A 24916-nucleotide genomic window follows, 5' to 3' on the forward strand; every position below is an offset into this window, starting at 1 on the left:
CCATGGGGGAAGTCAGAATGACTGGGGTATGTGTGAGAGTCTGGGGAGCTTGGGGGCAGCCCCTATATACCAAGTGGTCCAAAAGTATTTCAATACTTTAATGGCCTTCCTTGTGCTATTTGGAAGAATATCAGTTCTTCTGTCCTCAGAAATAAACATGGGTAAGCGATTAGGAAGATGTGTTCTGGTTAATGTTTGATTTTCAACAAAAGGACTGACACAATTGAATTTGACAAGTTAGAGTCCTCTGTTGGCTCTAGACAAGTTATTTAATCCCCCTGAAAAATTGGGATGATCATACTCACCTTTGTGTAAGTTGGTGTAAGGGTGAAATGAGCTTACACCCATACAGTGTGCCTGGCACATAGAAGTGGTTACTATTATTGGTGTCATCAGTTTTATTATAAAATGGCACAGTGAATGTTTCCAGGTACGGTTTTGGAGATCACACAGATCTGGAGTTTATGCCTACTTGACTGTTCATAAGTTTTAAAAGTGAAGCTACTTAACGTTTCTGAGTCTCAGTTTCCCCATCTGTAAAATAAAGACACAGGATGTTACTATGCGTTTGTTGCAGTACCATTAATGTGACCTTACAAGAAGTGATCTAGAGCTGAGCTCTGTTAAATGACTCCTGATGATGACGGTGATGGTGGTGATGATACTATAGGGGCTCCCCTCTGAAGTCTGCCAGAATCTAAAGGCCTTTAGAGATCACTTGGTCCTATTGTTTCTTTGCACAGGTGAGACTGATGGGGTCTGTGGAGGTGTGATGGGGGCCTGACCTCAGGTCTCCCTGGGGCTGTGACCTGAGGGCCCACTGAGGCATGGGCAGCCTCCAGCTGGGGATGGCCTCCCCACGTTGCTGAGCCCTGGGCTGCACAGCAGACTTTGGGACTTGGAGAGAACATCAGTGCCGGATGATGTGCGTTTCATTACTTTCAATAGATGTGTAAGTTGTTGCTGATGACTGATAACTTGCTCCCGTTCACCACACGTGTGCTGTGGCAGACACCCTCCAGGGACCTGGGCTTCTAGTGACCTCAGGGTGGGAGAGGAGAAAAGAGGGCATCACCAGACCGCTTCCCTGGTGGGTGGAACAGCGGCATGGCTTGTCCACGTTGGCAGGCTATGCTGGCCCGGTCCCCTGAGAAACCTCCTCCCCACATTTTGAGGCCTGCATCTATGCTGCCCTTAAGCATGTATGGCAGAGGCAGGAACTCAACAGAGACATAGGCCTCCCAGCATCAGGTACCAAACATGACAGAAACCTACTGCAACTTTAGGAGATGGTGAGAGAGGTAGAGGTGTTTGGTACTCAGGGATGATCAGATAAAAGCACTTAGACAGCATTTACATTGCATCAGCCACTACTCTAAGGAGTTTACGCAATGAACTTCTAAATCTTCACCAGAACCCTCTGAGGTAGTGCAATGATTATTCCCGTTTTATATATGCAGAGGTGGAGGCACAGAACAGCTCCCTAACCCGTCCAAGGTTACCCCTAAGTGCACAAGAGAGCTGGAATTAGAACTCAGGCAGTTGGGCCGGGAGTCTGTTCTTTCCATGTCCTCAGTTGGAGGCCGGGACAGAAGGACAAAGCCTCTTTCCCTTGGTGAGATTTGGGCTGAATGCTGGGAAACTGAGCATGGACATTTTCTCCAGGCAAAGAGAACAGCCCTGGACCTTCGAGGAGGGCCCGGGCCACTCGCTCTGCATTCCTCAGCCAGCGGCCACACTCAGTTGCCTGGTGAGCCCCTGGAGAACGCCAAGGCATCATCAATCACAGCGTGGTCCCTCCTGGGGACTGGCCCCGCCTCACCCTGCCTCTCCTCACTCACTTGCTGAGTTCTCACGGAGAAAGGGAAGGGAAAGGAGCACAGCCTTCCCTTGAAGCACAGGCTCATAGCATTCATGAAGATGTGTGGTTGGGACCAACTCTGCCCTGAAGTGGATCAACAGGGTTATGTTGAGCCACGGTCAGGAGCTTGGGACCCCAGTCATGGGCTGTGGAAGGGACAAGACCTGTGAAACCCAGGCCCAGCCAAGGGAGGGCACAGGACAAACTAAGAGGAGGAAAGAGGACAGTTGGCTTAGAGGAGAGGGAGGTCTGCAGGTTGGGAGATTGGGGGTCCCAGAGGAGGGGGCCTCTGGGAGCTTTTTTGGGGCAAGGAAGTGGGTGAAGAGGGGGCATGTCACTGAGAAAAGAAAGGGAATGGGTCTGGCTTCTGCCGAAGCCCTGGAGGCACATCTGCTGAGCCCTTTTCCCCAGATGTCAGAAGGGCTGGCTGCTGCTCAGGGGGCAGGGGTCCTGCTGGCTGGGGCTGGCCACAGAGCCCCTTCCTGTGTGCGGTGCTGAGCGGAGAGCGGTGTTGAGCTCACTTGCTTATCCTCGTGTGTTCACCTCCCCCAGCTCCTCTGTGTGCCCCCAAGGTTCATGATAGGCACTGGAGATGAGGTATTGAGGGAACAAGAAAAACTAAGGAAAAGTGACCCGGGGTCTCCCTACTCTGACCTTACTGTCCCAGCAGAGCTTGCCTGGGGCAGAGGGTTGGCCACGCTTGGAGGAGTTAAGTGTGGGCTTTACCAGCTCCCACAGATCTCTAGATTTGTGTCTGGGGGACACAGGACTATTTTGGTGGTGCTGCAGGAATGTGTCAGGAGGAAGCCTCAGGCCTGACCAGCACCCTTCACTCTTCAGCTTTTGGGGAAGGGCACTCCTGGTCCAGCCTTGGTTTACACTGACCTCAGCGTCTGATCCTCAAAGCAACACAGCAGAGTTTCCTGGGAGGCCGGTCATGGCAGGAAGAAGGCCTCCACCTGCTCCCCGAGGGAAGACACAGATAATCAGGGCCACCCTCTTTCCCCTTCCTCTTCAGAGTCTGCAAGTGACCAGAAAGGAGAGCTCATCAGGCTTCACACACTCTGAAGGACTGGAAGTTTGGTTTTCTTTGTGTGAACAGCTGGAAAAGCCAGTGGAGAGTTCCCATCTCAGTGGCCAATGTGCTCCTTCCTCCTGTCCCTGAGCAGGCCTGGCCTCGCCCTAGCCTGAGCAGTGGCAGAGGAGAGGCCCAAGGGGCTGGATTCTCAGGGGTTTCCAGACCTGGAACTGAACCTTTCCTGGGGCTGTCTGACAGTCTCACCTCCAGCTCTCTGTTTCGTTCTGAACCACTCACATTATACTTTAGCACTTAATTCAACAGTCATTGAAAATATGCTGGTTTTCGTTTTTTCATCGTTTTGACCTAAGGTCGTGTCGGTGCCAATTTCCTTTAAAATAATTCCCTACCTGTGGGCCACTGGTGTGAAATCCCAGCGGCAGCTCCCGCCGACCCTCCCTCCGTAATTCCACGGCCTCCCCTTGCTCACGCTCCCCTCGGGGTTCCTTGGCCTCTGTGTTTATACACTAATGTTTTTTCTCACACGTTCATTGTGCAGCTTTCCTTAATTTGGTGTCCCGCTGGGCGCCAGCAGGAAGCCACTCAAACATTATGTCAGTGATCTCAAAATTGAACCCCAGGGCTTTCTTCTGCCAGCAGATGTGTGGCACACTTTATTAACTCAAGTACCCACGAGTTGAAAATTTCATTAGTTTGAGGGGAGGGCTAAGTCCCATCAAGAGACCTGGTCTGGACAGATTCTTTGTGTCAACCTGACCCCTAGCAAAACGGATTATTGTTCTAAGTGAGACAAGTGACCTAATGTTCTGCCTATTATGCACACATGGTCTGTAACCTTTTAAAATACGAGTGTGGGAAAACAGCACATTCTGCCACATCCCTGACCGAAAATTCCTGACAGGTGGCAGCCGGCCTCTTAGCAACGCCACCAGGAGCCTGGAGTTATCCAGGGGCCACGGTGGTTCCCTTAGGCCAGGTACAGGGCGGAGTCGGGAGACCACCTGCTGGTAGGAAGGAGCCCATGAAGGCAGCACTCAGCCTCCAGTGCCGCCCTGTGACAGGTCAGGGCACAGCCTTGGATGGGCCATGAGAGCCCACCTCCCATGCCCCCTTAGGGTGGGTCCCCGGACTTTCCACCAGACTGGGAGACTCACAGGGAAGCAGTTTGCTTGCTGTGCAAAGAAAATTTCCCAAGGCTCCGTGCTAGGCACTGAGTGCAGCCACATCCCTGCACAAGGCCCCCTTCTCACCTGCTCACCCAGGCCCTCTCACACTACCTTGTTCCAAGTGGCCTGATACTCTGCCTGCTAGGCACACACAGTCTGTTCCCTTTTCAGGTGCAAGTGGGGAAGAAGGACACTTTCTGTCACGTCCATTACCACAAATTCCTGACAGGTGGCAACTGGGCTCTGTGGGGAAAGGAGCAACATGCTCAGCTGAGCTCAGCACCCCGAGGCCTCCTTAGCAAGGCCAGAGCCTGGCCTGTGGAGGAGACACGTGTCCTAGCTGTGGCCCAGAAGTGTGCAAAGGTTGGGGATGAGAAGGTGGAAAGACTATGGGGTTGGGCAGGGAGGTGTAATCTCCGCTTGGAGCATGGCTGGAGGAGAGCAGGAGGGACAGGGAGGGCTCCCAGGAAGGAGGGCCTGAGCAGGGCATGAACAGGCCAGGGGAAGAGGGTGAGGAGGGGTTCTGGGAAGGAGGAGGGTGAGGAGGGGTTCTGGGATGGAACGGGCCAAGGTGTGGGTCTTGGGTGGAGTTTCAGGGGATGAGAAGCAGAGGCTGTGATCATGCACAGCACGCTTGCTCCGGACTGTGTTTCAGGCTCAGACACAGAGCAATCCCTAGGCTGAGAGACCCCACCATAGTGGGGACAGGCAACATTTTTCATGGTACCTCAGTCTCCAGTGGGCCTGTTGTAGGGATGCATCTTCTGACTGACCCATCTCTTTTGGGGCAGATGAGAATTCCTAGAGATTCAGGGATGCAACCTTCAGGCCTGGGTTGGTTCTCCCCAGAGTCTCTGTGACCTGGCCTCCCAGAGAGCTGAGGGTAGGGCTGCACTGGCCCCTACCTTCTGACAGACACAAAGCAGAGCTGGTTGTAAAAACTTAATTAAATGAAATATTTTAACAAGAAATTCCTAGAACGGAATGCCCTGCTCATAAGCAAGCCATCACAGAAATAAAAGCTGACAGAAAGCGTGTGTTCTGTCCAGCAAGAGAAAGTTTCTGCAAGAAGCAAGATAGTGCAGAGAGCTGGCCTGTGCTGGACCAGTGGCTGGGCAAGCTGCTTCCTGGAGTCAAAGCCAGGCAGAGTCGGGACACAGCCCTGGGGATGTGACTGCTTGGCTCAGGAATGCGTGAACTCCAGACCATAATTCATGCATTCCACAAACTCTTCCTGAGCACCTACTGTGTGCTGGGCAGTGTGCCGGGTTCTGGGTGTACAATGCCTTCAGCGTTCACCAGGTGCTCCTGTGAGAAGGCTATTTTGGGAGATGAAGACATGGGGGCTTAGGGAAGTGATGCCACAGGGTACCACTGAGGCAGAGCTGGGTCAAGAACTCAGGTCTGCAAATCTTTAAGTCCAAGCTCTTTACCACCTGACCTACTCTTTACACCACAGCTCAGTCAGCAGAGGTGCTGAAGAGGAAACTCGACTGAGTTTGCAGGCTGCTAAATTGTGGCTGGCCCCATGCAAGGCCACCTCTGCGGCTGGAGTGTGCCGCTGTACCTTCCTGGGGGAGTGCAACCAAATCCTGTCCTCACAGTGGACTGAGAGTGGACAGAGACACTCATTCCCATACTGAGGAAAGGGCCTGCAGATCAGAGTGCGTAGCTTGCCCAGTGGACTTCATGGAGGAGGTGGCACTTGAGAGGACCTTGAATGTTTCTGTAGAGAGTCGGGGAGGATATGCCCCTACATAGGAGGGGAAAGGCAGTAAGCCACGCCTGAGAGTGGGTAGCAGAGCATGGAGTGATGCTAAGTGGCAGGAGGAGCCTGCATTGGAGGCGAGAGTGCAGCCTGGCTCAGGGACTGACTCTCCAGGGAAAAGTTGCCCTCTGCATGTGTCAGCAAGGATGAGGTAAGAAACATCTCCTGCTCCCTTGCCCATCTTGGGTGAGTATGAGGAAAATGCGTCGCATGCACAAGCCAAGGAACTGGCTTGATATCTCCTGATTGATTATTTCCCAGGCTAGAAGGATTTCAGGAACAGCAGAGTCAAATCCTTCCTGCCACCTAGTGCCTTTGTTCCACATCATCTTCCAGTGGTCTCAGTAGGACTTGGCTCAGGACCAACCTGATTTAAGAAAATTCCGTCAAAAACTCTGACATCTGCAAGGAAGACTCATTTTAGGAAAAATGGTTCACAGGGTAAGAGGAAACTTTGTTTTACAGGAATATTCTCCATCAGGTTCTCTTATATTGTAAATTTCAAATATTCTTTGATTTATTCAAGGAAATGCCCAAACTTTGTAGGATATGATGAGTGCGTAAAGTGAGACAGGGCTGTGTTTGGTTCAGAAATCAGCTTACAACAAGTGCCTCTTTTTTGCAGCAGAGAAATTGTCTTTAAATTCTATCCTCTATACTCCCCCAAGAACTCAGCCCCCTATTGCCCAGGGAGTCTGGAGAAGGAAAGGGGAGTCTAGGGGTGGGAGAGTCCTATGTCTGGATGACTGCCTCCGGTATTATTGGGAAGTTGGGGTTGTGTGTGCACTCTGTCCCAGCATCGTGGCTTTGCCCCATTCACAGAGCTGAGGGGAGACCCTGCGTCCCTGGCTTATCTCTGTACCTGTCATAGGAAAGAGTCAGCCCTGTATGGGCAGCGGGACCTTTGAGTGGGGAGGCAGGGTGCCCAGGACGGGGAAGCAGAGGTGGAGGCTAAATCCACGCAATAGAGCATGACAGCAAGCCAGTCAGCCTCGTGAAACTGCAGCCCTTTCCATCTCCCATCCAAACCTTTTTCTGAGAGAACAAGCCTAGAAGTGCCACTTTAGTGTGTGTGCTTAGCCAGAGGACGGCAGCACACACCAGTGCTGAGTGAGTTGTCTCAGAGGCATCCATGAAGGGAATGATTGTTTTCAGGGAATCCCCAAGAGGAGGCCCTTCAGCTACCCAGTCACAGGGTGAGACATGGAGGAAAACTGACGAGACCTCAGGGGAAACCCCTTGGAAGGGCCTGGTTGATTTCAGTTTGGCCTGGGGAGTGACACAGGCAAGGACAACTAGATCAAGGCAAGCACATGGCCTGGGTGTGCCTCAGTAGGGATCAGAGGGGTCTTCAAGGACTGAGAGACATTCTTTGCTGGGTCTTGGAGGATTTTTGTAGAGAGAATAAAAAGAAGCAGTCACAGAGATGAAAAGCTTAGGTGGTATAGGAGGACCCGGGTTCATTCAGTTCATCTGGAGCACGTTATTGTTCTCTGAGTTCCCATTTTACAGATGAAGTAACTGAGGAACAGAGAGGTGAAGTGACTGTCCCAGGACCCCATGGCTGGTGAGTGGCACACTTGGAACTCACACCCATGTCTCTCTCCCAAGTGTGTTCTGCGACCTCCTGCCTCTTCTGTCTTCGTGATCCCAGGATCCCTATAAGTCCTCTTCATCTGGGTCCCTCCCAGACTGAACATCATGTCCAGCCTCCTACGGCAATGCCTTGTTTATTTCTCTGCCCTGAATGCTTAGGAGAATGCCTGGCCTAGAGAAGGGGCTTGATAAATAGCTGCTGAAGCAATAATTTTGCCTTGAAAAGGAGGAGTTGATCTACCCAAAAATCTCAGGTGAAGAGGAAAAGGAAGCATGAAATAATTTAAGTGCTTCATAAAAGCCATGCACTTAAAGGCTTTACTTTTTCCTCCTTTGTTTTACTTAATTAAATAAATAATATAACTAAGTCAATTAATAGCGCCACAAGCACCGACAAACTCACCCCCTAGCATGAGAATGAGGGCATGAGGGTCACCCACATTGACCCATGAATCCTCATCCTCCCTTCCCTGCCTCTCCCCACCAGATCGTAACCTATACCGAATGTTGAGTTTAGCATTCCCTGGCTTCAAAACTATAATCCTAGAAAACAAAGCGCTTTGTTCTCGATTTTAACTTTATTAAAAGAGTCTGGCGGCCGGGCTCGGTGGCTCACGCCTGTAATCCCAGCACTTTGGGAGGCTGAGGTGGATGGATCATGAGGTCAGGAGATTGAGACCATCCTGGCCCATATGGTGAAACCCCATCTCTACTAAAACACAAAAGATTAGCTGGGCGTGGTGGCACGTGCCAGTAATCTCAGCTACTCGGGAGGCTGAGGCAGGGGAATCGCTTGAACCTGGGAGGTGAAGGTTGCAGTGAGCCAAGATCCTGCCACTGCACTCCAGCCTGGTGACACAGCAACACTCTGTCTCAAACAAACAAACAAACAAAAAACTAAAACAAAAACAAACAAACAAAAACCAAAAGAGTCTGGCACTGCGTTTCATCTTCCAGGACTTGCATTCTTATTTTCTATTATGTTGTGGTCAGATTCCTCTATGTAGTTGAGTATAATTGTAATTGTACGTCATATATTTTAACTTCTGTCAATAGAAAACCATCCATGCATTCGTTTGCTGTGTGCCGGGCTCCATGTATGTTACCTCATTTAATCTCTGTAACAACTCTGTAACATAAGAAGGGACCACTTTCTCCTCCTGCTCAGAGTCGCGCAACCTATTTTTCTCTCTTGATCTTCATTTTAATGATGAAACTGAAGGTTAGGAAACTCAAGTGACTTTTCTGAAGTTAAATAATTCGTGAATGATGAAGCTTGAATTTGAGAGCGGGGACTTCTTTTGAGAGGAGGGAAGTATTGACTGCCTTGGTTCCCAACCTCAGCTCAACAGAGCTACAGGGCAGCAGTCAGCCCTCTCTATTGTTCTTTCCAGGATCATCCAACATCCCATGTGATTATAGAAATATTCTGATGATCCTAGCTCCAACCCCAGTGCAAAGGCTTTAGGTGTCCTGGAGCTATCCTGAGCTCCATTACTCTAGAAAGACCTTGGCACAAGCCTGGATGAGCCCCACCTGATGGAAAAGCAGAGGCATGGAGAGGGAATTGGTGGAACTGAGCTATTGGTCCAGCTGTGCTTTCCTTAGGCACTGTTTCTGGGTTAGAATCTAAACTCTGGATGCCTCTGCCCACTGTGGTTTGGTGTTCATGCTGCACAGCTGACAGTCCAAGCCACAGTTGAAAAACAAGGGTGGGGACACAAGTCTGCAGTTCATGAACCAGTCCACCTTCAAGGCCTGAGTCATCCCTCTCACCCCAAGGATGGGCTTTGGTGGTGTCAGTCCAGGGAGTAAAATGGACAGAAGTGTCATTGTTAGCGCCTAGTGCCCTGGCATTGTTGACCTGAAGCACTGTTCAGACCTGGGGAAGGCATGAGCCAGTCTATGTAGCCGGAGAAAGGCAGGGCCCTCTTCTTGTGGAAACATGTGCACCTACTCCACCAACTTTTATGAGGCTCTGGAATGTTATTTGTTGGTGACCACCCAACCATCCCACCAACAAATGGAGCATTCTGAAGGGAGTTATAGCTGACCTCTTAATGTGAAACAGCATACAAGGAGATGAGCTAAGAGGTAGGGTCTGTTTCTGCACATTTATCTCTGGTTATTAGACACTTTTAGAGGGAACATCTGTTTGTCCACTCTGGCTCCCATATTGCAGGCCCCATTTGAGGGCCAGCTTGGCCCCTTCTCTGACTGAATTGGGACTAAGTCATAAATTACAGTCAGAAGGGGACCTAGAATAGGGAGTTAAAGGGGGCTTTGCTCAACTCACCAAAAAAAAAAGGGGAATTGAGCTGTTCAACTGACCAGGCTTCAAGTGAAAAGCAGAAGAAAATGGAGGTAGCTCTGAAGGCACCTGGTGGTGCTAAGTCCCATTGGACCCATTTCTTATCAGATTTATCCTGAGGACAGCACCACTACTCTAGGCGGAACCTGGGAGTCAAACCAAAGCACACAGCTTGATCATGCTTCTGAAGCCCCAGAGACCTGGGCTGGGCTCCATTATGTAATTTCTCCTTTGGTTGAAAACTTTAGATATTTGTTTAATGGGAGGAATATCTGTGTTTACAGCAGGACTTTCCACGTCACCTCACAGTATGTTCTTAGCAGATGTACCTGTTGACTTACTCCCAGGACAATAGGGCAATTAACAGTACAAAAGGAAAAACTCTTTGTTTTCTTGTTAGGTTTCTAAAGATACTTATATAAACATAAAATTAATGCAATTATTTGTTAAAATCCTCCTTCGTCCCTACTCCTTTGGCTATTGTTTCTCTAGCCTGCACTTCCAACTGGCCTGCTAGATATCCCCGCTTAGACACATCATTGCAAATGGAAACTCACTATGTGATCCCATAGTCCCATTCCAGCTGTGATAGTGGATGAGTTCACACCTTATACTAATAATCTCCCACTCAGCACATTCCTCACATTTCTACTGAGGCTCCATAGTCCTTCAAGTTACACAGGTTCAGAATTTCCTAACTCTGAAGTCTGCTTTACTCATTCTTCCTTGTTCTTGTCTCTCCTACAATTCCTCCAATCCCTGCCTCCAAATTTACCAAGGCAACTCCATTTCTAAGAGCTTTCACACCCATCCTCTGTGTTTTACTCAATCAGCCACCTGTTTCTGTCAATTCTGCCATCCCAATCTTCTTTTATCCTACCCTCCTCACCATCCCCAACCATAGGACTTGACTGAGGTACTCCTCATCTGTTACTTGGACCCTTGTACAACCTCATAGATGTGGTTTGGGTCTGTGTCCCCATCCAAATCTCATGTCAAATTGTAATCCACAAAGATGGAGGTGGGGCCTGGTGGGAGGTGACTGGATCATGAGCACAGATTTTCCTTTTGGTGCTGTTCTTACGATAGTGAGTGAGTTATCATGAGACCTGGTTGTTTAAAAGTATGTAGCACCTCCCCGCACTTCCTCCTGTTCTAGCCATGTAGGATGTAACTGCTTCCCCTTTGCTTTCTGCTATGATTATAAGTTTCCTGAGGCCTCCCCAGTCATGCTTCCTGTACTGCCTGAGGAACCATGAGCTGATTAAACCTCTTTTCTTTTTAAATTACCCAGTCTCGGTATTTCTTTATAGCAATGTTAGAATGGACTCATACACTCATATCCAGATTCACCCCATTACAATTCATTATCCATATGCTATCATATGTTGGTTTTCCAAAATCACAATGCATGTCACCCTTCTGCTCAAAAGCTCACTGGTTGTCCTTCAGCAAAGAGAGTGTCATCTTTTCACTCTGACATTCAAGCCCTCTGCAGTACTACAGATCTGCCTTTCCAATCCTCTCTCCTTCTTACCTTTCCTGTGCTTTGGCTAAACTAGACAATCCAGCGTCCTTACAACACACTCATCTATCTTTCTTTACTCATCTTCTTCCTACACTGCCCTCTCTCCCTTATCTGTTTATTAAAGTCAACTTATATTCGAGATCCATTTCAACCTTTTCAAGAAAAATCCCCCGATTCACAAACTTTCCTCTTTTAAATTCCTCATAGTGCTTTGTTTATATCCAACATGAGACAACACATTTCACTTTTGATAGACAAATGGGCAGACAGACCTCCAGGAACTGCATCTTATTGATCATCGTCTCCTCTACAGAGCTACTGCACAGTGCCTTACACATAGAGGTGTTTTATCAATGTTCATTAAACTGGACACGTAGCCCTGCCCCCATTCTTTCTTCTTGCCATAACCTCATTTTAATAATCATCTAATGATAATGGCATTTTGTTTCTACAGGACATGAAAGGCTACAAAACTCACATATGTTATTTCAACTGATTTTCATGAAAAATTCTGCAAGGCAGGCAGAATAAATATTATCTCCATTTCATAGGTAAGAGAACTGAAGCTTGCAGAGGTGAAATAAATTGCCCAAAGTACAAGCAAATAAAAAATGTGGCTATTAATTGAACCCAGAGAAGTATCCAGATATACAGTAGAAGACCAAAGAAGGGAGTAGGCAAAGTCCAAGCCCCTACAAGGATCCCTTCTTCTTCCAACCTCACTCAGTACAACAAAGACATTCTGAGCTCATCAGGGGCCCTTTGTATGAGGGACACTGGTCAAGGAACTGGGCAGTGGATACCATGTGACTGCACAATCATTTTGGATTTGTGGCTGTTTTTTTTTCCTTTCAACCCTAGATAGATATCAACAAATGAGCACTGGGAATCTTGGACTCCCTCTTTCCCTCCAAATTAAGCCACAATTCCAGGCCTCCTTTCAGTTTGAACACTCACTAGATTTTTGCTGCTTATAGCTTATCAGGGAAACTCTTGCAGAACTATTCCTGGAACTATTCCATGTGGTGCCCTGGGATTTGGGTCTAATTCCCATGTTTCTCTCACTCTCAAAACTGACCCGTCACTTATCTGCTCATTCATTCGCTTGCCCATCCATCCATCCATCCATCCATCCATCCATCCATCCATCCATCCATCCATCCATCCATCCATATCCAACAGACTTTCCTTGAGTACCAGATTCATATGCTACCATGTATTATAGCTCCCTAGACTCTTTCTCGCTCTTCAGTTCAGTACACAAGAATATTGTTAAGGCTATGTGTTTCCTTTTCCAGGTAATGCCTGTGCATTTTAACAGTGGGCTTCACCAAGAGAATGTGAAGCTTTATGAAAGAATGGTGGAGGCTGAAGTATTTTTGAATTAAAAAAGGAGGTCTTTTCCAAACAGACCTCACGTAGGATTTGGGAGGTGGTGACCTCCGATTTCTTATTGCCCCAAGTTACACTCTCCCTTTGCTCTTCAATGTCATGGAAAAGAATATGCTGTTTTGTATCTACCCCTGTCAGTGATATGAGTGCAAGTTTTGTTGCACAGGTTTTTTGCAGCTTTCTCTTTCTGGAGCTCAGCTTGGAGGCTCTGACTGGACATTTCCAATGTTTAAAATCAGAGTTTGAAGTGAGTGGATATGGCAGGAGAAACCCTTGGGTTTTTATTACACTTGGGATTGTTGGCTATTACATTTGGAAAAATAAGGGTGCTTAGGAGCTTAAAGAGCATACATGTATGCCGGGTGGCAGAATTGTTAGGAATCTACATCTCCACCCCTCCTCTCCCAATCATACTTTCTTTGCCTTGAATGGATCCTGGCAGAGCTCCAGGGAGACATCTGGGGTCCTTATTGCCATGAAGCCCTTGGGGCTAGGACTTCCTAGCCATTCCTTCTCCACTCCTGGCAGGCTGAGTGAAATAAAGGACCTGTTGTTTCATCTCAAGGCCTACCCAAGAGCCTTGCCTTGCAAAGGCAGACTGTCAGTGAGGAAGACTACGCGGCACATGAAGACACCAGAGGTGTTCCTCAGGATCAAAGTATGTACAAGTCTTTGTGAATATTTTTTCCTTCTCACTTGGCAAATACAATTCCTGAGATCAATTACCACATCTTTTAAATTTTTCTCTCATCTTTTTAACTATTCATAAAATATTGAATTATAAAGTATTTAATTATAAAAAAGACAATTACCTCATCTTTTAAAATATTTTTGCAAAATATTTCCCTCCACAGTTTCTCCGTTTCCATTTTTATTCTGTAACTTAAATCACACTATATGATCTAGAGGTTTTGCTGTGCCCGAACATTTGCATCAATGCCCTCATTTCACTGTCTTTCAATACAAGTGAGCCACATTGAGTGGTATGATACACAATAAAGACTCCATTTATTTGTTCCTCCTCCCCCAAGTTTAGCAAAATAACTCAGATCCTGATTTTCTTTAACTTGCAAAAAATGCCATCCTTCTGAGTTCAGAGACCTTCAGAGCCCTGGTGCCAGCTTTGGTGCAGGTCCAATTCATATGTATTTCTGCTTGTAGCCTACTGCCTACTGCAGGGCTGGCTCACTGTATGGTTTTATCAATATAGGCAGTTTGAATTTTTTCTGTGCTTTGTGAAAGTTCAATTGGAACAGAAGGATAAATGAAGATTGCTTTTAAAAAATTAGAGGATGATAGTAAGTTCTCCTGGAGCAAGCTTCACGTAGGGGTTCATGACTGTGGTTGATTGCAGCTTTTTCAGTAACTCCATGATGTATATCAAAAATGTATGGTAGTTTTGAATGGACAGGTCAATCAATCTTTTGGATTCAGCAATAAATTTTTCATAGTAATCAGAGAGTTGGTCTGAAAAATCTTGCAGTTTATATCTGAACTGCTGATGGTAATCAGAAATTATTTCCTTCATCGCAATGGCCTGGCCTTTAATTATTTCCTGAGCAGTGGTAGAAAGCTCTGCAATCTTCTCTTTCCCTTTTCCATCTGGATCGGTAAGGATGCTAAGATATTCCTGAATATTTCTGTGCAGAAATTGCTCAACTTGACTTGAGAGTTGGGAAGTAAAGTCAGAGGCACTGACAATATATTCAGAATGGAAGTCCTTAAGAGCAACTAACAGGTTCTTGATCAGCCTGACTATCTTTTCTTCAAGTTCGTAATATTTCACTGTCCAGCCGACTACACTTGGATCAAAATATTCTTCACGAAGGGCCATAATGTATTGATGGATCTGCTGTAACTCTTGAGAAGCTCCCTGAAGCTCGTTTTGAATAAATTCATTGAACTTATGAAGATTAAGGCATAGGTTTTCTTTCAACAATTTAAAAACATATGGGATATAATCATTGAAAATTGTGTTGATCTCATCTTGGATATAATTAATAAGATGAGTAAATTTCATCTCTTTCAGCTCTTTAATGTTATCTTCTATTAGTTGGAAAATGAATTGTAAAACGTCCTGAAGATTACGTAGCACCTCTGTGGTCTTGAGAGACTGAATGTCTTTAAATACCTCTTGGGCTTCTTCTGATAAAACTTTCAACCGTTCCCTACACATTGAGATTACATCTATTAGTTTATGTCTCCTTAACTCAAAAGGAAGTGTAATCACTAGGTCTTGGAAATAGGAAAACAGTATTTCTGAACCATTATGGACTTTCAAACATACCTGGGACAGTACCATACCTACCTCCCTTAAGAACATAGTGCAAAGTTCCTCTCCAGTGTATGTCCCAGGTTTCCCCGGGAACTGGAATCTGGGGAAGTTCAGAAAATCAATGAGTGAGTCAATCAGATGCTTGACTTTCGTATGGAATTCTTGAGTAACTCGTACCAAGCCATCAAACACCTTATCCTTGAGTCCCTGGAAACTGGTTTGGCCTTCCTGAGTCAACAGTTCTTGGTACAGATTCTGGGCCTTGTCCTTCCACTCTTGGTAGGTCCCAGTGGTGCCACTGGCTGCTTTCTGGAACCGCAGGTCGATATCATCAATTTGCCTAATGGCCCCTTGATAAACCCATTCAGCATTGTTCTGCAGATTTCTTCTCAGCTTTGAAGACGCTTCTCTCAGGGTGAGCCCTGTGTGTTCCCAGTGGTACTTGTTGACATAGTCATAAAGGGCCCCTGTGGCCTTAGGCACGTTGTCTTTCAGAGAGGTTAGCAAGCCAGAAGCTGCCTCCTCTTCCCAATTAACTTTGATCTGAATTTCCTCATCAGATTCCCGGAACCTCAACTCAGTTTTGAATATGGTGAGTTTTTTATCTGGAGAGGACTAAATGTAGAAAAAAAAAAAAAAAAAAAGAACATGTTTTCAATTACTCCGATTACATAATATAGTACACTAAAACTTCATTAGCAGTTAAAAATAAAGATCAGAGAATCTTTCATATACTGAAAGGGATTTATCTTTCATATGTCCGTTCGTGTGTTTGTTTTATGGTTAAATAAGTCTACTGTTGTTAATTTCTCTTTATCACATGCCCCAGAAAGGATAAAAAAAAAATGCTTAGTGTTTGGCATTTACATTGTGACACTTAACATTAAAACCTTCCTGGGACTGAAAACTGGAAGAGGAGGAGGAGGGGGAAGAGAAAGGAGAGAGAAGAGTCAGGAAATGACAGATAGGGAAAGAAGAAGTAGCAAAAAAGGCAAGTTGGAGCCCACCCTGCAGAGACCCAGAATCCCAATATCAGTACGCATTCTCCAAGCCTATGACAAACTTTTAGTAACAGTAATAGAACCATGTTTAGTCTTCCCCTCTAGTAACGTCACCCTTGATTTGGCCCTGGCAGAGCTTGTAAATGACATGAGAGGAGTTCGATGTATCTCATCTAGCAATTCTATTGTGGGGAAGAATTTTAAAGTTTTAAATACTTCAGAGACCACCACTCTCTGAAAAACAGACCCTGCATATGGCTGAGCTTTCCTATGATTTAGATGATGAGGTATAACCCTCATCTTTCTGGATTTGTCCAGAATTAATAAATAACAGTTCTGATAGGATGTAATGTGTGCATCTAAAAATTTAAATCAATCAAGGACTCATTGTAATACTTTCTAGAGAATATTTCCTCAGAGAAGAAGTTGCTTACCGCCTGTCTTTCACCTAGTTTGGGGTATCACTGAATGAATATTTGGTCTTGAATTAAATGTATCTGCCCCAATTCTCCACTCTCTCTTGGAGGCGTGTCACTCATTAGGTGGTATTTACCTGAGGGCTGTAGTAGATGTTCCATTTGGAAAAATCCACATCCATGCCCATGGTACCTATGGCTGGGGAGGCTGCTGAGGTGGAGACACCTTTCTTGTCTTTCTGGTAGCGCAGATGGAGATCAGTGAATGCTGGGCTTTTGATATCGAGGTGCACTTTTCTTTCCCATTCTCTGAAAGCAGAAAAACAGATGAGCCATCACGAAAGGGGTATGGAGATGATGAAAATCACAATGAGTTTTCAAAAGGGAGAAAGTTTCAATAAAAGCTCCATACCGAAGTCCTTTGTATTTGCCATCTTCTTCATATTCTGCACTGAAGTCATGGTGTGCAAATGTTCCTTTAGTCTTAGAGGCTAACATACCATCTTCGATTCTGTGTGTTCCCACAACTGTATAGGGGAGATTTTATATTTCATTAGATTCATAACAGTAAAACATAGATGTTTTCATTGTGAAAACTGGGAGAATTTTATCCTACCAGATACTTCACTTATGTTTAAAATATGCAATGTACAGCTCATAGTTGTTTCAAAATAAATTGCTAAAAGACATTGTTAGTCCTAAAATAATTACATAAAAATTAATTTTCTTTAAAGCTGTTTGTCTTGAACGGCACTAGATTTTCTACAGTTTGGTTTTTACATGTAGGGTACACATGTATCTCCTTTCTTAAAATTTTGTGATATTGAGTAATTGTACATCTACTCACAACTAAATACGTAATTATTTACTCATAACTCTCATTGAAAATATACAGTATCTAGGAGAGGAGGCAGGATATTTCTTACCATTTAGTTTATATTCCAGGAACTGCATGGTTGAGCTGCACGTGGAATCCAGGACTGTTTCGACATGATCTGCTTTGTTTTTCAAACTGGCACTCCAAGTGGCATTATACAGGGGAGAGTCTACCTCAAAGCGTGCAGTCAGTGCTTGAAAGGAAGGAATGAAAATTCCAGCAGGTACAGAGAACTTAATGGAGGGAATCTCAATAGTCTGCTCAGGCATGATGATGGTGGGCAACTCAAAGTCTGCGATCTTGTTGGCTACCGCATTTAGATCCAAAACAGCACTGCCAACTGAAACACTTTTTGGAAGCGTGAACTGGGACACAGTTAACTGAGATTCAGGCACGGTTATCTCAAAAAAGGGAATCAAGGAGTCTTCTGGTTGAGAATATTTTGTTAACACATCAACTTCAGGGAATTTTACCTCAGGGAGTGCTGGTAGGTTGAGGGCAAATGATGAAGTTCTCAGCTTCTTATAGATTTTTATTTCTCTGAAGTCAAGTTTGTAGGATGGAACCTGAAGATCTGTAAATGGGACATGGAATGTAGGCATGACAAGAACTGAATTTAGATCATTTAGTTTCAGTCCAGGAATAATGAATTCATCAGCCAAAACTTTTACAGGGATGGAGAATGAATAGCCATCGGGGTTTTTGGTGTACACAAAGGCAGTTGAAACACGAAGATGCTGCCTCCTACCAATGCTGGTGGTTACATCCAGCTTTAGGAAGTCCCATAAGCTCTTGCCATAGACTGGTAGGATGATATTTTTGAGGAACCTTAGGTGTCCTTCTAAGGATCCTGCAATGTCAAGGTGTGCCTTTTCTTGGTCATTGGAAAGCTCAACATGGTTCTGGAAAGACCCAGAATGAACCCGGACTTCATTTTTCCATCTGATCTTCTGGTTCTTAGTGTTAGCGTTCAGGGCCACTTCCTGGCCAAGGTGGGGGATATCAAGGAAGGAATTGGGCTGACTTGCATGGACCTGAACAAAAGCTGACATTTCCCATGGAGAGAGTTCCAGGGTGGCTTTGCTTGTATGTTCTCCATTTGTGAAAAAGAGGCCCTCTAGCTTTAAGTGGTTTTTCATACTGTGCTCCCAGAGGGAATATATGCGTTGGAGAGTGGCTTCTCCAGCAAAATTTTCTTTTATGTCAAGGTTCCAGATATCATCAATTTTGGAAGTGCCTTGCAGCTTCACTGAAGACCGTGTGCTTTTGGAATTCAAGTAAGTGTTGGCCTCACTGGCAATAGTTCCTGAATAATCCCGTGAAAGAACCGAACCCTTGACATCCCCTTTGGTAGATGACTCAATGGAAAAGTAAGAGGTGAGGCTTTCCAAGATCAGCTTATGGTCAACTGCCCCTTTAGCGGTAGAGTACAGCATTGAAGAATTGAAATCATACTTAAATTCCATGGAGGAAGAGACAGTAGGTTTTGACTTGGTATTTCCATTAAGTTCTTGCTTGAAATTAATTCTCAAAATTGGAATTTGGACTTTTGCGGTTGTTGCCACTGACGCTTCCATATTTTTCTTGGTTAAGCTCACAGTACTGTTATGACTACCCTCCACAAATTTGTTGCTCAGAGACAGAGCTGTGGCTAACTTCAATCCCCTTTTTCTTGTCAATCTTGTGGTGCCCTCTAATTTGTACTGCAGTACCTCAATGACAGATGAAGATGAAGAAAGGAGATGAGCAACAATATCTGATTGGTTAAAAACTTCAGCATTGGTATTCAGTGAGATGACACTTGATTTAAAGGAGAAATCAAAGGTAATATTGCCCATGGCAGGAATAAAAATATGGCTTATGGTACACAATTCCTTGAAATCTGGAAGAGAAAGCTTGAGATTTCTAGGGACTTGAAGGACTGGCAGTTCTAAGGATGGCAGGATTAATGTGTATGAAGGCACACGGATGTTAGAACCTAGGATGGTGAAACTAGGCATGCTGACTGCTTTTGGAATCCCATAGCCAAATGCCGACATCTCTACAGTGAATGGAGACACTTCAACATTGACAACTGGAACAGTGTATCCAGGAATTTGAAAGGTCCTGGGGAGCTCGTCATGAGATTTTTCAGCTTTGTACTTATCAAACTTAATTTTTGCATCATTATAGGATTTGGTGACAAAACCTAATGCATTGTTTCTGGCTTTTTCAAAATGCTTGTCAAAGGATTTGATGTTCTGACTGGTAAACTCATAAAGCACAGCCAAAGGATTTGTGATGGAATGCCTGTGTGTGTTTTTCTTATACTGAGCTTTTACACTTAAATCAAATGATTGCTTTGTTGTTTTCAAGAATTCCTTCAAGCCTGTTTTTTCCCATAGAGAGAAATCTTTCAGTGGAGGAGTTGTGATTGTTGTGTAAGGCAGAGGCATTTCAGGAATTGTTAAAGGAATGTTTAAGAAATCCAGATTTGCTTCTCCATTTATTCCTATGTGGGCCTCCATAATGTTCTTGTTGTTTCCAGCAGAGAAATTTTGGTTGTACTTATACTGATTGAACCTAGTACTTACTTGCCAACTTGCTTGCTGGGCACTGGGACTCAGAAACAGTGCATAGTTATTCAGGAAGTCTATCTTCCCTGTTAACCTTAATGGAAAACTAACTTTCAAATTCCCTTCATTGTTTGTGGATGTCGTGATCTCAAATGGCTGGGCTGAAAAGAAAAGAGAATTTTTCAAAGTTCCAATAACCTTTCCATTTAAATGAGCATCATGCCTCCCAGTAAACTCTGCCTTCCCTTCTCCAAAAAGTGCCGTGCCTTTAGCAGTTAGAACACTGTGGCCCACATGCTGGGAATCAACTTGTGATTGAATTTCAAGTTTAGAAAAGTTGAGGGAGCCAGATTCATAAACCAAGTTTTGGTTTACTCTTAGGTGCTTGCTATTGATCTTATTGGACAGTCCGAAGGAAGTGAGGGGTCCTTCTATGGTGAAACTAATTTGTGATTCATGTGTTCCCTCATCTGAGAATCTGGGGCAGGCCCATTTCCATGACCCTTTTCCAGAAGAAGTCCATGCTATGTGGCCAGCTTCCAACAGTGTCTTGATCTCATTGCGCAGGTCAGCCTGACTAGAGAAGTCCAGTTTGGGGATGTTCAATTTGTGGAAGTACTTAGTGTTGCTATCCAGGGTAAGCTGATTGTTTATCTTGACAATCACTTCATTACTAAGCTCCAGTGTATTTTTTTCCGTGTGTAAACTTGCCACTGTGTTTGATTTTCCCTCAATAGCATTTCCAAAAAACAGCATTTCACTCCCATGCTCTGTTCTCAGGTACTTGCTGGAGAACTTCACGAACTCCTTCAGAGCCAGCGGATTAATCTTAGGGTTTGAGAGTTGTGCATTTGCTTGAAAATCAAAATTGAGAACTTCTAATTTGGACTCTCCTTTGGCAGTGATGGAAGCTGCAATACCTGCTTCGTTTGCTGAAGTGGTTCCATTCCCTATGTCAGCATTTGCATCTAATGTGAAAAGAGGAGATTGGATTTTCAAAATACTATACAGCTTGCCAAAAGTAGGTACTTCAATTGTGTGTGAGATGTGGGGAAGCTGGAATTCTGGTATGTGAAGGTCAGGAACTTGAAAATCATTAAGGTTGAGATTTGGGATTACAAATTCTGGAATTGCGATTTCTGGTAAATGGAAGTCTGGCAGGGTGATTCTCGCTAGAGGAATGTCCTCCACCTTCAGATCCCTGAGATATACTTCTGGAACAGGCCACTGCAGCTCACTGTTCAGCATCTGGTCAATGGTTCTGATGATCTTTACTTTTATTTCTACAAAGTCAATTGTAAAGGAAGGAATGTGGAAGGTGTTAAGGATGGTAAATTCTGGTGTGGAAAACCTGGATGGGATTTTTATATCTTTTAACTCTTTGAAGTTTATCTGAACTGATGGAATCCTCAAATCTGTTAGGGGGACTATGAAATCAGGTGTCTGGAAGGTAGCTTTCTGAAGAGCCTGAAGACTGACTTCGAAGGCAGGCATGGTCCCAAGGATGGTCTTGATTTCAGGAACAGTGAACCCTTGCTCTACCAATGCTTTCACATGTTTAGCCCAATCTTGGATAGAATACTGCTCTGCAAAGTCAGTAAGGTTCTTAGCAGCAAGAGTCCACCAATCAGAAATGTAAGTGACAAGTGTGCTATAAACCTGGCCTACCAGAGACAGGTATCGTTGAAGTTCCTGCTCAATGTCCATTTGATATATTCGGTCTCGTGTATCTTCTAGGGTCTCTCGGAATTTGGCCTTCATGTGAGCCAAAGATGCTGAACTTAAAGCATCCTGTAACCAATCGATGATTAAGGTTATTTTGGTGTCCTGTAGGCTTTCCAGATACATTGCGACTGTGGCCTTGGTTTCCTGTAAAAACAGTTTTAATGCTTCAGCTTTTTGTGGTAGTTCCAGAGCCTGAATTTCACCATTGAGTCTCTGAGTCAGCTCACGGATTTTGTTATTGGTTTCATCTACAAACTGGTGGTAATCAAATGACTTTAATTTCTTTATCAACATGTCAAGGAATTTGTTTACATCTTCAATGAATGTTTTAAAAGATAGTTCATCAAGGTGCTTGACAGCATCATCAATAAATCCAACCAATTTCTCAAAGTAATCTTTTATCTTAACTTGTTGTAGGACATTGCTTAGCTTCTGAATAGTCTCCTTCAACTTGTACTGGTGGGCCAACTCTACTAATTTATCCATTAAAACCTGGATTTGTTGGTCTACTTCATACCTCTCAATTAACTCATGGACTTTGGCTCTGAAGGCATTGATTTTCTCAGCTACTTCAAAATCCCCAATAAGATTTATAACAAAGTGTTTGACATACTCAAGAACATCATTTATTCTTTCAAATGAAATTGTAGTTCCCAGTTGATCTAAAAGCACTCTAACATCAATAGCCTCAACGTGTTGTTTTAACTTTCCAGCTAGGTGCTGGATGTCTATATTCTGTATGTGTCTCTTAAGCTGCTGCAGTTTTTCTTGTATCCGGATTCTGATTTGGTACTTAGTATCCACATTTTGAATCCAGGATGCAGTACTACTTCCAATTTTGTTAAAATCTATATTTTCAATAAACAAATGTAGATCATGGATTGTTTTTACTAAATTTACACGGATATGATAGTGCTCATCAAGACTTTTTAATTTTTCAATGATTTGATCAATAATATTAGCAATAGCTATTTTCAAATCATGTAAATCATAATTATCTTTAATATACTGATCAAATTGTATCATATATGTCTGAAGTTGAGATAGTTTTTCATTAAAGTTGATTTTGGCATCATCTAATGCAATTTGTATATCATTTTCTGTAATTCTATACTTTTTTGTAAGAGCAGTCAGTTTCTCCTTGGCACGTGAAACTTGTCTCTCCCAATTGAATGAATTCAGATAATCATTAGCTTGCTGTGGGAGTTTTCCCAGGGCTGCTCTGTATTTTCTTACAAATTGATCAATATTGGTGCGCTTCAGGTGTCTCTGCATGTTTTCCAGTACAACTATAATAGTTCGTTGATTCCTCTCAAAATATTCTTGCAAGGTCTCAAAAAATGGGAGGTTAATGGTGTGAACATCTTGGTTTTTATCATACTTTACAAAAGCAACAATTGTAAATTCTTGGGGCTTTTCAACAGCATCTCTCATCTCTAAAGCATCAATGACATTGACGGGCTCACTGAGTAAAAGTGGCACTTCAATTGGGTAGTCTAGTAGAGTGAGGTCAGCCAGAGCTCGTCCACTAAGCTCCACACCAATTTTGTCTTTAGTGTTGTAAGCATCCAAGTCCTGGCTGTATTCATTGTTGTTAAATTGGGTCTTGAGTTTCCAGGTGCCTGTCTGCTCAGCTGGAGTAAGTAGGGCACTGACTTTGTGTTCAAGAGATGTACTGATGCTTTTCCTAGACATGAGATGATGACTCGTGGAGCCTTTGTAATCATGAGAGAAAGTGAATGCCAGAGGTTCTGCTTTCAACAGGAATTTGCTATACAGCTGCCCAGTATGTTCTCCCCAGAGAGCAAGTTTCCCGTTGCCATTTGTATGTGTATCAATGGTCATGGTAAATGGAGCCATTACAGAATGGAAGACATTGCTGAAATGCAATGAGTCTGAATTATAGTTTGTGCTAATGTCAATGGCTGAAGCCAGCCCAGCGATGTCTGTGTTGAGCCGATGGCTAAACTCCACACCCTGAACCTTAGCAACAGTGTCTGCTTTGTAACTTGCTGATAAGGCAGCAGAAGAGATGGTATAGATGTGTTTTATTTCATTATTTTGGTAGGCTCCTTTTAGATTACCAGCCATATGCAGCTTCAGGGGTTCTAGCCGTAGTTTCCCATTGTTGGTCAGATCCAGAGCATTGTATTTCAGGTCATTGTTTAAAGTCGTTACCAGAGAATAGGGCTGTAGCTGTAAATTAAAAGTTTGCTTATAAAACTTGTCAGAGCTGTAAATGTTGTCAAGTTTTGAAGAGAAGTCCAGTGATAAGCCTGCAATGTTCAGACTGTTTGTGTGGTCAAATTTCATTTCGGCATATGAGCCCATCATGTCATTTGAGAGCTTAAGTCCTTCTTGACTGATCTTGAAGTTGAAAATGTTTTTGCTGTCAACACCCAGAATCATGGCCTGATAAGCACTTCCCAGTGATAGCTCTGTGAGGGCGGCTTTCCCATCTAGACTGAATTTTGCATTGTGTTCCCTGAAGCGGCCATTTGTTGTTAATTTCATAGACGCCCCAGAGAGGCCAATCTCTGCATTCAGCTCATTCTCCAGCACCAGGGGACTATACTTCAAGTTGGTCGTTGCACTGGTAGATACTCCATCTTGGCCAATCCTTAGTGTTGCCTTGTGAGCGCCACTGTTAATTTTGTCAGTGCCTAAGATGTCAGCATTTAACTCAAGACCATGGGAATTTAGTGATCCAGAAAGCAGGCTGAAGAACCTCAATGACTCGTAATCGGCCTGATATTCAGAACGCAGCAGTGCATTTTGCTTAGAGAAGGTCATATCCATCTTGTTAGAAGTGGCAAAGTTCTCATACTTCCCATTGGTGTCAGATTTTAAAGTCAGCTCGTAGTTCTCGTACTTCAGGGAAGCAGTATTTTTAATGATGCCACTTTGCAGATCAGAGGTGGAGATCAGGGAGAGGGTTCCATCTTCATATCTTCCTGTTATCTGGTTGGTGCCTTGGAGGTAGGAGGAGTTAAATCTCAGGTTGGACTCTCCGTTGAGCCGGCCAGTATTAGGATCCCTCTGACAAGACAGGCCATATGTGCCTTTAGCATAGAATGAAGAGACTCTGAACTGCCCATCAATCTTGACTTCTTTGACAAACAAATGCTGTTCCTTTTTTGAGTCCAAATGAACTGAAGCAGACATCTGTGGTCCCCAGGAACTAGATGCATCGAATATTAGTAAACCTTTTGAGACTGGGTTGTTTCCAAGTTTTTCTACATGACTGAATTTGATATTCGAATCTAGAAATTTGTGGCGTAGAGATCCACCACATGATAGTGTGAACGTATTCTTGTGGTCATATGTTGCTTCTCCAGATCCTAACATAAAAATGAAAAGACATTAGTTAAATTAAGCAATACATTTCCAGAGCAATCTCTGTGTG

General features: G+C 44.4%; 1 protein-coding gene across 1 annotated transcript in view; it reads right to left on the reverse strand.

Annotated features, from left to right (window-relative positions):
* Positions 1 to 13652: 13652 nt before the first annotated feature.
* APOB (apolipoprotein B) overlaps positions 13653 to 24916 on the reverse strand; it is a 42316-nt gene continuing 31052 nt past the window's right edge. The window contains exons 26-29 of the mRNA XM_021924617.2: positions 17280 to 24851; positions 16766 to 16880; positions 16491 to 16662; positions 13653 to 15551 (exon numbers count right to left, since the gene is read on the reverse strand). Of these exons, the coding sequence (XP_021780309.2) occupies positions 13947 to 15551; positions 16491 to 16662; positions 16766 to 16880; positions 17280 to 24851 (9464 nt within the window). The 3' untranslated portion in view covers positions 13653 to 13946. The remainder of the gene's footprint in view (positions 15552 to 16490; positions 16663 to 16765; positions 16881 to 17279; positions 24852 to 24916) is intronic.

Source organism: Papio anubis, chromosome 14 (assembly GCF_008728515.1).
Source record: "Papio anubis isolate 15944 chromosome 14, Panubis1.0, whole genome shotgun sequence".
Taxonomy (NCBI): Eukaryota; Metazoa; Chordata; class Mammalia; order Primates; family Cercopithecidae; genus Papio; species Papio anubis.